This window comes from Brienomyrus brachyistius, unplaced genomic scaffold (assembly GCF_023856365.1).
Source record: "Brienomyrus brachyistius isolate T26 unplaced genomic scaffold, BBRACH_0.4 scaffold246, whole genome shotgun sequence".
In the NCBI taxonomy this organism is placed as follows: Eukaryota; Metazoa; Chordata; class Actinopteri; order Osteoglossiformes; family Mormyridae; genus Brienomyrus; species Brienomyrus brachyistius.
The window spans coordinates 55,773-68,119 of record NW_026042521.1 but is presented as its reverse complement, the minus strand read 5'-3'; the positions used below and the strand labels follow the sequence as shown (position 1 = coordinate 68,119).

The 12,347-nt window shown below is 41.6% G+C and overlaps 1 protein-coding gene across 6 annotated transcripts in view; it reads left to right on the top strand.

Annotated features, from left to right (window-relative positions):
• LOC125728334 (uncharacterized) overlaps positions 1 to 11,978 on the top strand; it is a 145,156-nt gene extending 133,178 nt beyond the window's left edge. For all 6 annotated transcript variants that reach the window (XM_049005323.1, XM_049005320.1, XM_049005322.1 and 3 more), the window contains exon 2: positions 5,336 to 11,978. In XM_049005323.1, the coding sequence (XP_048861280.1) occupies positions 8,003 to 10,912 (2,910 nt within the window). In that variant the 5' untranslated portion in view covers positions 5,336 to 8,002 and the 3' untranslated portion in view covers positions 10,913 to 11,978. The remainder of the gene's footprint in view (positions 1 to 5,335) is intronic.
• Positions 11,979 to 12,347: the final 369 nt, after the last annotated feature.

Genomic DNA, 12,347 nt, shown 5'->3' with positions numbered 1-12,347 from the left:
TGACTGAATATATGGTTTGGGATGATGGCATATGAACAGTGGCTGTAGCGCCCCTGTTTGACTGATCGGCACCAAAGTTGGTGGGTCTCTCTGGGAGGCCGTGCTACATTAGTGGGTAAAATTTGGTGAGAATCGGATGAAGAATGCCTGAGATTTAGCTGTTTGATTAAAATAGGAATTGAAATGGTTTGGCCAGCAGGTGGAGCCTGCGCTCCATGGATAATTTCTATTCAATACTTTTAGGCCTTCTCAGCCAAGTTTGCTCTTAGACACATATGAACAGTCGCCGTAGCACCCCCATTTGACCGATACGGCATCAAAGTTGGAGGGTCTGTCTGTGAGCAAGTGGTACATTTGTGCATCAAATTTCGTGAGGATTGGATGAAGCATGCCTGAGATTTAGCTGTTTGATTGAAATCGGCTTATAAATGATGCAGGTTGGGTGTGGCTGGTGGCCATATTATACAGAAAGGTCAGGTATTTTTTAATAATCATCCCTGACGGCAGTGTCTTGATTGACTTGACACCAGAATCACTTACATGGGGTGTAGATTGTTAAAGTTATAGGAATATTTCATTTAATCCGTTTTTAAATATCACAAGGGAATGCAGATGACTGTTATTATGCAATACATATATCTTGATTTGGCATGACTCACAGAACTTGCAGTACAAAGGATTTTTACCAGTAATATGAGACTTGAACAGAAATGAGATAAATGTCACTTTCACTGGTTTTGCAGGTTTAGAGACACATATTGCATTGCTGTAGCGCCCCCGTTTGACCAATCGGCACCAAATTTGGAGGGCCCTTACCCACTACCGTCCTTGATGACATATTCAAGTTTGGTAGTGATTGGCTGAGGCAGGCCTGAGATACAGCTGTCTGATTGAAGTGGGCGTGGCACCTGTATGGTCTGGATGTGGCTGGTCGCCGTACCTTATAGAAAGTTTAGGATTTTTTGAATAATTGTATACCAGGACTGTCTCCTGATTTGAATAATACTAGATATACATAGGTTGGTTGAAAATCCAAGGAGGTTAACGAAATGTCATGTTTTTAGACTCCTATAAAATACGCAAAAGCGGAAAGAGATAGGATGAAGTTCTACATGGATTTGAATTTGGCATGGGCCAGTGCATTAGATAAGTAACAAATCTCAATTTTATCATTAACAGTTCAATAGAAATAAGCAGAAATGCAAATCCTGTCGCTGTAGCGCCCCCATGTGGACAATTGGGGTGGCCTTCGCAGGGGTTGCTAGGGGTTAGGAGACAAATGTACAAGCCTATTTTTGTTCAGATCAGCTGTTGTTAAGCCTGTCAAAGGCCTGTCAGAATGCTGCTTGATTTTGATTGGCTGATGGTGGCTAGGGTTTTATGACAAATGACTGCCCTGATAGATTCCTGACCTCAGGCTTCAGAGTAGTACATGTATGCCCAATTTCATTTGGATCGGTCAAGGAAGTCAGGAGATATTGGCAGTTTTTAGTTGTAGCGCCCCCTATTGACGAAATGCGGCCCGCCTTCAATAGTGTCCCCAGAATTTGGTACAGAGATAGGATTTCAAATTTGGTGAAGGTAGGCTAAGGTATGGCCAAGTTATAACAGTCAGACCAATACTGGCTAAATTTACGTAGACTTTGGGCGTGGCTAGTGGCCGTATGATAGACCAATATCAGGGTTATTTGAATTATTATTCATCAGCTCAGAGACCTGATCGGGTTTATACCTCATTTGTCTGATTCCGTCAGACGGTGTAGGAATTACAAGCAAAAGTAGGTTTTGCAAATTATGCAAATTAGCAAAAAATCTAAGTAGGCGGAGCTTCATATTCCAAATGGCAAGTTGGTAGGGCAAGGATGTCTCTATCAGTAGAAATATGAATTTCAATTATAGGACTAACAGGACAGGAGATATCAATCAAAACGCGTTAGGGGGCGCCACGGCGCCCCCATCTGGCCGACATGGTTGGGTCGGATTATCTGAGTAGCGGGGAGGAATTGACATCATCCTACCAAGTTTCATAATTCTAGCACTTACGGTTTAGGCTGTACATTCAGTTTTAGGGCAGAAAAATAATAATAATAATCCTAAGAAAAACAATAAGGTTCCATTGCACTTCGTGCTTTGGAACCTTAATAATCCTAAGAAAAACAATAAGGTTCCATTGCACTTCGTGCTTTGGAACCTTAAATATAACTGCAAGCAGTGATAAGCGGTTCCAAAGCTAATGGAAAGAATAAGTGGGTAGAAATGGAGTACATGGAATAAAATGAAAAGTTCAATAATAATAGGACATAAAATAGAGACCGTAACTGCTGGGCAATGCATTTAAATAGTCAGAAAGAAGGAAATACTACTACAATAGCATGAGAAGCTAATGGACAGAATAAGTGCGTAGACATGGAGTACATAGCATAAAATGAAAAGTTCAATAATAATGGGACATGAAATAGAGACTGTAATTGCTGGCCAATGCATTTAAATAGTCTGAAAGTAGGAAATACTACTACAATAGCATGAGAAGCTAATCGACAGAATAGGCTGCTCATTTAGACAGAAGAAAGGCTGAAAGTATTCAATGGCATTTTATAAATTGAGCAAGGGCTCCACCTGCTGGATAATTTATTACAAAATTGCAATTCCTGCAGTTTACACAGCCTAAAGTATAATTGAAGGCTGATAAATTTGTAAAAGTCAGATGGCAGGACAGTAAAAGGAAATTGAAAATATGGACTCAGATGAAGGAGTGGGTGATCAATCTTTGAATGTTTGATGGAAAATAAGGATATTTCAGCTGAATTAACTAAGGTGGGTCTTAGACATATATGAACAGTGGCTGTAGCGCCCCCGTTTGACTGATCGGCACCAAAGTTGGAGGGTCTGTCTGTGGGCCAGTGCTACATAAGTGGATCAAATTTCGTGAGGATGGGATGAAGCTTGCCTGAGATTTAGCTGTTTGATTGAAATCGGCTTATAAATGATGCAGGTTGGGTGTGGCTGGTGGCCATATTATACAGAAAGGTCAGGTATTTTTTAATAATCATCCCTGACGGCAGTGTCTTGATTGACTTGACACCAGAATCACTTACATGGGGTGTAGATTGTTAAAGTTATAGGAATATTTCATTTAATCAGTTTTTAAATATCACAAGGGAATGCAGATGACTGTTATTATGCAATACATATTTCTTGATTTGGCATGACTCACAGAACTTGCAGTACAAAGGATTTTTACCAGTAATATGAGACTTGAACAGAAATGAGATAAATGTCACTTTCACTGGTTTTGCAGGTTTAGAGACACATATTGCATTGCTGTAGCGCCCCCGTTTGACCGATCGGCACCAAATTTGGAGGGCCCTTACCCACTACCGTCCTTGATGACATATTCAAGTTTGGTAGTGATTCGCTGAGGCAGGCCTGAGATACAGCTGTCTGATTGAAGTGGGCGTGGCACCTGTATGGTCTGGATGTGGCTGGTCGCCGTACCTTATAGAAAGTTTAGGATTTTTTGAATAATTGTATACCAGGACTGTCTCCTGATTTGAATAATACTAGATATACATAGGTTGGTTGAAAATCCAAGGAGGTTAACGAAATGTCATGTTTTTAGACTCCTATAAAATACGCAAAAGCGGAAAGAGATAGGATGAAGTTCTACATGGATTTGAATTTGGCATGGGCCAGTGCATTAGATAAGTAACAAATCTCAATTTTATCATTAACAGTTCAATAGAAATAAGCAGAAATGCAAATCCTGTCGCTGTAGCGCCCCCATGTGGACAATTGGGGTGGCCTTCGTAGGGGTTGCTAGGGGTTAGGAGACAAATGTACAAGCCTATTTTTGTTCAGATCAGCTATTGTTAAGCCTGTCAAAGGCCTGTCAGAATGCTGCTTGATTTTGATTGGCTGATGGTGGCTAGGGTTTTATGACTAATGACTGCCCTGATAGATTCCTGACCTCAGGCTTCAGAGTAGTACATGTATGCCAAATTTCATTTGGATCGGTCAAGGAAGTCAGGAGATATTGGCAGTTTTTAGTTGTAGCGCCCCCTATTGACGAAATGCGGCCCGCCTTCAACAGTGTCCCCAGAATTTGGTACAGAGATAGGATTTCAAATTTGGTGAAGGTAGGCTAAGGTATGGCCAAGTTATAACAGTCAGACTAATACTGGCTAAATTTACGTAGACTTTGGGCGTGGCTAGTGGCCGTATGATAGACCAATATCAGGGTTATTTGAATTACTATTCATCAGCTCAGAGACCTGATCAGTTTTATACCTCATTTGTCTGATTCCGTCAGACGGTGTAGGAATTACAAGCAAAAGTAGGTTTTGCAAATTATGCAAATTAGCAAAAAATCTAAGTAGGCGGAGCTTAATAGTCCAAATGGCAAGTTGGTAGGGCAAGGATGTCTCTATCAGTAGAAATATGAATTTCAATTATAGGACTAACAGGACAGGAGATATCAATCAAAACGCGTTAGGGGGCGCCACGGCGCCCCCATCTGGCCGACATGGTTGGGTCGGATGATCTGAGTAGCGGGGAGGAATTGACATCATCCTACCAAGTTTCATAATTCTAGCACTTACGGTTTAGGCTGTACATTCAGTTTTAGGGCAGAAAAATAATAATAATAAATATAACTGCAAGCAGTGATAAGCGGTTCCAAAGCTAATGGAAAGAATAAGTGGGTAGAAATGGAGTACATGGAATAAAATGAAAAGTTCAATAATAATAGGACATAAAATAGAGACCGTAACTGCTGGGCAATGCATTTAAATAGTCAGAAAGTAGGAAATACTACTACGATAGCATGAGAAGCTAATGGACAGAATAAGTGGGTAGACATGGAGTACACAGCATAAAATGAAAAGTTCAATGGCATAAAATGAAAAGTTCAATAATAATAGGACATGAAATAGAAACTGTAATTGCTGGCCAATGCATTTAAATAGTCAAAAAGTAGGAAACAGTACTACAATAGTGTTAGGTTGAAGAAACAGTTGTTAATCATTTCTGTATGATCAGCAATGAGTGTAAATATATATGTATACGTTATTTCTTATCTTCTAGCCACATACTCTTAGCTATTGTACTCTAAGTAAGTGGTTAACAGCTGCCTACTTAGATAAGAATCTCACTTCCCTCTCTTGCGCCCCCCATTGACTATAAATAAAGAAGTCAAGGGGAACCACCCTTTGTAACACATTCTGCTGTAGTTTGCATTGCAGAGAGTGTGGGTACCCTTGCAAGTAAAACTGTAACCTGTGTGTGTCTCGTAAATGTGGAGTTGGGGTGGAAACGCCGGGCGCTTTCCCCAACATAGAATTTGGTCCTTCGAGCCGGAGCCGAGGAACCCCGAAGACGTCTCCAGTACGCCGAGAGAAGCGACACCGAAGTCTGTCGACAGCCACTCGAAGTCGGGTGCAAGAAAGACCTGTGATGTGAATTCGTCATCAGGCCGGTGGTTAGAACTGCGCTCGACGTCTGGTGATGTCTGAAGGACCTCGGTGACGGATCAGAGAGCACACTATACAGGTGAGAGATATGGCACCTAAGTGAGTAGGTGGCCAAGTGAGAGATACGGCACCTAAATAAGTAGGTGGCCAAGACATGCATGTGGTTGAGGTTAGCCGAAATTAACCGGGAGAGAAAGTAGGCGTTATTGGAAATATATACAGTGTTGTATGTGGATGTGTTTTTATAGGTTTTAGATTAACCTACACGATCCACCCTAAAAGCAACAACATACTGGTGACTGAAGGATAAAGGACGGGTTTCATCCCTGAAAACTAACACCGCTGCTCTAATAGTGAGCAGTAGAAGGCCGTGTTGGTGTCCTCCTGAGGTCTCATGCCAGGGACTTGCTTTTAGGATTTTTTATTTTTTGTAGTGTATCCATTAAAAGGTAACAATGGGGAAGAATCAAAGTAAACAAATGGAACTAGAGGGAGATGAGAAGTTTATGGAAGGATATAAGCCAGGATCAGGACAAATAAGTAGTCAGAGATGGAGGAAAAAACATGGGTTTGGAGGAAAACTCCACACTCCAGATATATTAAAATTACAGGGAAACTTAAAACTGGAGATGTTACAGACTACCAATAAGAAAGAAGGTAAAGACAGAAAAAAAGAATATGTTTTTTCTGATGCATGGTTGGAACAAAGTAAGTTAAGAGATGTACGTAGAAAACAGAGTATGCAACAATTACATGGAAGGATAGAGATAGTGTTTATGAGACGAGCAGATTATGGCAGAAGAGCGCAATGTAAACAAAAAGATGGAGAGGAACCTGAGGATTTTATGGATAGAATGAGAGTTGTATTTAGAGGAAACTCAGGGATCCCATTTGATGAAGAGGCAGTAGGAGTGTACCAACAACAGCTAAATCGAGCTTTTGTCGCAGGCCTAAAGCCCGAATTGCGAAAATATCTTGACAAACATTGGGTACATCAGAATACTGGTTCAGTCCAACAAGCACTAGAATATGCCCAACACGCGCAGAGAGCGCAGAAACAGGAAAAGACAGACACAGTATTCAGCGCCTCAGAAGTAGTAGCACTAGTGCAAATGAATCCTCCGGGGAGGGGAGGATTCAGAGGAAGGTCAAGAGGCCGAGGAAGGGGGAGAGGTGTTTTCAGAAACAATTACAGGAATTCGTCTCAGCAAGATAACATTTGCTGGACATGCAGGAAACCTGGACACTTAGCTAGGAATTGTAGAGTAGGGAAACAACCATATAACCCAAACTCCATTGAAAACAATGATCAATGACCCCCCTCGGAGGCCCCTGTTACCGACACCATCCGAGGCAAAACAGAGGTGATTTTAAGAAAGGAAACGGAGGTCACTTTACAAGACTTCTTAGATAAGGAAATAGATTTACAAGCAGTGTGTCAGTTATTAGCAGAAAGGCAGTGGGAAACCTTGCCAAGTCGGAAGTTAGTCATAAACGGCAAAGTATATGAATGTCTGTGTGACACTGGAGCATGTAGGACTGTCCTAACCTCCAGTCCTCCCGGAGTCACATATTCTTCATCAGTCATAAATATAAAAACGGCAGGAGGTCAGACAGACAGACATCAGTTAACAAACCCAGTTGCAGTAAAAGATAAGGAAACTGGACTTGAATGTCAAGCACAGGTGTTAATAAGCCCTTCTTGTCCTGTTAACTTGTTAGGTCGAGACCTTATGGTACAAATGGGCATTAGCGTGGTTGCCACAGCCACTGGCATGAAAGCAATCGTAAATGAGGAAGCTTATGTTGTGCAAGGAACCACAACACCACAATATTACTGGTCTCTGGACCTAGGGGGAACTGCACAGACACGAGAATTATTGCGGAAAACTAGAGAAAAGCAGTCCCCTAGACAGGCCCAGTTCATGCCTGACGATGCCTTACACGTTACTATGTGGTACAAAGACACCCTAGGACCAGATTATGCCTATGACAAAACGTTTCATGCCCTCCAAGACACTTGTATTACCTTACAATATATGTATGTTAACCCCACCACTGGGTTTTCAGCAGCCTCAGTCATTTTATCTAACAAGCAACAGGCTGTATTTAGAGAGAGAACACCACACGTATCTCTTTCAAAACCACCCCAGATGCAGTGGAGAGATGTAGAAATGTTCTTACGAGATTCTATGCACAGTTACAATGACTACCAACCCGTATCTGGCTCCTGTTGGAGCTATGATGAGAAACACAATGTGTGGCGGTTTCCTTTGGGATGGAGAGTTCAAACCACTCCCACCACACACTTAAAGGACCCAGCCTGACAAATTTTTTCAGCCCTGGAGGAGGGATCATGTCCAGATCTAGATCGCCTCCCAGAAGGGTTATGGTCCTCCTCCCCCACTGATGTAGTGCTGGTAAAGGGATTCCCACCTTACAAAGTAACTGTGAAATCAGAACACCGTCCGGTAGTTAGGCAATACCCATTAAAACCTGAAGCAGAGAAAGGTATAGCCCCTGTAGTACAAGACATGTTAGCATCAGGAATATTGCGAGAGGCTCCTGAAGCCACTTGCAACACTCCTATCTTTCCAGTCCAGAAGGGACATACAGGGAAATGGCGCATGGTGCAGGATTTAAGACCGGTTAATAACATAGTGCAACATGCAGCACCAGACGTGCCTAACCCACACTTATTGCTCAACTCATTGACTCCTGATAAAAGCTACTTCTCAGTAGTGGATCTTAGTAATGCATTTTTCTCAGTACCATTGCACCCTGATTCTCAACATTTATTTGGATTTACCTATAAAGGGAAAAAATATACATATACTAGACTCCCTCAGGGATTTTCTGAAAGTCCACATGTATATACCATGGCCCTTAGATACTCTATGAGTACCTGTGAAATTCCATCACATAGTCAGGTATTACTATACGTGGATGATATCTTAATAGCAGCAGATTCAGAACAACATTGCAAAGAAACTACCCTAACTGTGCTTCAGCACTTATACAATACTGGACATAAAGCTTCTAAACAGAAGTTGCAGTATTGCAAAAAGACAGTTGTCTATTTAGGGCATAACCTTTCACAAAAAGGTCGCTCGTTGCTAGAGATAAGGAAACAAGCTATACAGGAAGCACCTAAACCACAGACTAAACAACAGATGATGTCCTTTTTAGGGCTCTGCAATTATTGTAGAGAATGGTTACCAGATTATGCTTTTCTAGTTCAACCTTTGCAAAATTTAATATACGGGAAGGAGATGACTCTAAAGGACAAAATACAATGGACTGAGGACGGAGAAAATGTTTTTACAAATTTAAAAAGAATGTTGCAAACCAATGTGACCCTTGCTCTACCAGATTATCAACAACCATTCACCCTATGTGTAGATGCTAATCAAGGTTATATGAAAGCAGTATTAACACAGCCATTCGGAGCAAAAGAGAGACCGTTAGCATTCTATTCAAAACGATTAGATGCAGTAGCAGCTGGTTTTCCACAGTGTTTACAGGCATGTGCAGCTGCTGCAGAAGCAGTAAAGGTATCAGCAGAATTGGTACTTTGTCACCCCCTCATACTTAAAGTTCCTCATTCGGTGTCTTTAATCTTGTTGCAGACACCGCTTCCATTCTTAACACATACAAGACATCTTACCTTAGTGTCACTTTTGCTCTCACAACCTAACATTGAACTTCAGCGGTGTGGCCTATTGAACCCTAGTACGCTCCTCCCCACCGCAGAGGATGGGGAGCCACATTCTTGCAAAGCAACAATAGAAGAACAAACAAAACCAAGAGCAGATATTCTGCAAACTTTTATACCAGGATCAGAAGTTGTTTATGTAGATGGCTCGGCATCAAAAAATGATATGGGAAAAAATAAAGTTGGGTATGCTGTAGTTACATCTACTGAAGTGTTAGAAGCCAATGCACTCCCTTCTACTTGTTCAGCACAAGCGGCTGAACTTTATGCTGTGATCAGGGCATGTGAACTGTTCAAGAACAAGTCACTTACTATCTACACTGATAGTCAATATGTGTTTGCAGCTGTCCATCACCATGCAAGAGTCTGGAAAAATAGAGGTTTTAGAACATCACAGGGCACATCTCTTACTCATACAAATTTGCTACTTAGATTATTAGACGTTGTGCATTTACCGACTCACTTTGCACTGTGCAAATGCAAAGCACACCAGACTGATGACTCTGCAGAAACCGCAGGAAATAGTTTTGCAGATAAAACCGCCAAAGAAGCGGCACTGAAACAACCTACCTTATCAGTGGCAGACATTCTTTTTATAGATAGCGATGTGCTATGTGATGCACAGATTCATGCTCCTAAAATAGAAGTACAAAGTTGGATCAAAAGAGGAGCAATACAACGAGAGAAAGTTTACTATATGAATGACAAGCCCATCCTACCAAAAAATTTATACAAAACAGCTGCTTTGGTGAGCCATGGAAATACTCATGTCTCAACAGGAGGGATGGTACATATCATACAACAATATTTCTATGCTATAAATTTTTCTGATTATGCAAAACAATTTTGTAGGACATGCTTAATTTGTTGTAAACACAATGCACAAGGAAACATCAGACCAAAACGTGGCCAGTTCCCCACAGCTGAGTATCCATTTCAAGTTGTACATATGGATTTTATTGAATTATCTTGGTCACAAGGAAAGAAATACTGTCTAGTTATTATAGACACCTTTTCTAAGTGGGTAGAAATATACCCTGTAAAGCATTGTGATGCAATGACCGTTGCAAAATGTTTGGTAAGCCATTATTTCCCTACCTATGGCATACCTCATATTATAAGATCAGACAATGGGACTCATTTTGTAAATCAGACTATGTCCCTTTGCTCACAAGCATTAGGTTTTACGCTTAAGAATCATTGTGCGTATCACCCCCAGAGCGCAGGCTTAGTGGAAAGGACCAACGGCACTATTAAAACAAGGCTAAAAAAGACAATGGAAGAGACAAAAAGGCCGTGGCCAGAATGTTTGTCTCTAGTAAAATTATGGATGAGAATAACTCCCACTCCTGCAGGATTAACACCTTTTGAAATAGTGTATGGTAGACCGTTTCCCTTAGCAACCGAAATGAGTGATATAGGAAAAGCAGACAGAGAAAATACGCTGGCTGATTGGATGCGTAAACTACTAACATCACAACAAAAACATAGCCCCAGTAGTCTGCCGGTAAATTCTGTTTCTACTCAACAGGATAACTTGCAGCCGGGAGATTGGGTCCTGGTCAAGGTCCTGTTGCGGAAAGATTGGAGCACACCTCGGTGGGACGGTCCTTATCAAGTCCTCCTTACAACACCAACAGCAGTAAAGATCGCAGAACGACCTTCCTGGATACACAAAAGTCACTGTAAACCCATCAAGCCCTTATCAGAGGCCTCAGCGACAGAGTAGCAGTGGAAGTCCGCTACAAAGGCACAGTAACCAATAGGGTGCTGTTGTCTCAACCCGGTGAAGAAAACAACTGAGCTGCACTCTATTTAGGATGGCCCTGATAGGGTGGGGATGTGGTAAAGTGACTCTAGGGGTCATTCTTGTTGTAGGACTTGTATGGTTGTCCTGGCTCTCACCAGCTCCATTACAGCACCTACGGCGATGGACCCATGATGACTTCCATCTACGCCCGTTGCCCGCTGACCACTCACATCCATTTATGCAAAACTACTGGTACCGATATGTACATGATACTGTAACAGCGAAAAATGTGACAAATTGCTATGTTTGTTCAGTAATGCTCACTCATAGTGAAGGACCTACGGTGTATGGCAGAGCTATGAATATCTTCTGCAGGTATAGGATATCAAAGTAATGTTTCACTTATATTTTCTTTTGTTTTTCATTTTATTTTTCTGTTGTTTTATTACTGTTATACCATGTTTGAAAATGTTTATTAATCAAGCTCTTAATGCTGCTTTTCGGACACGCAGTACAATGTTTCTCTCCCTTACCCAAACTATAGAGACAGAGCCTGTTTCCAGCGATGGCGATGAAGAAGACATATAATTCATAATGACGGCCGAGCCGAAAGCACCCGTGCAGGGCTCGGACCTGAAGAACCGGAATTAAATGTTTTCCAGGATAATGACAATGTGGTCTAAATGAAGGTTGTACCTAAAGTGCCTTTGCAACTTGTACAATGTTGATGCTTCTGATCATACTGTCATGATAAACAGGAGGGACTGTTAGGTTGAAGAAACAGTTGTTAATCATTTCTGTATGATCAGCAATGAGTGTAAATATATATGTATACGTTATTTCTTATCTTCTAGCCACATACTCTTAGCTATTGTACTCTAAGTAAGTGGTTAACAGCTGCCTACTTAGATAAGAATCTCACTTCCCTCTCTTGCGCCCCCCATTGACTATAAATAAAGAAGTCAAGGGGAACCACCCTTTGTAACACATTCTGCTGTAGTTTGCATTGCAGAGAGTGTGGGTACCCTTGCAAGTAAAACTGTAACCTGTGTGTGTCTCGTAAATGTGGAGTTGGGGTGGAAACGCCGGGCGCTTTCCCCAACAAATAGCATGAGATCTGACATGTTGATGTTACAGTAGAAACGTTTAGTTAGGATAAGAAAAAGGGTGGATGAGAAACAGGAGGAAAATGTAATTGCACCTGCTTAGGAGAAATATCACCAATGTAGATCTGTCTGGTGAAGTGCCTGAGCTTGACTGAATATATGGTTTGGGATGATGGCATATGAACAGTGGCTGTACCGCCCCTGTTTGACTGATCGGCACCAAAGTTGGTGGGTCTCTCTGGGAGGCCGTGGTACATTAGTGGGTAAAATTTGGTCAGAATCGGATGAAGAATGCCTGAGATTTAGCT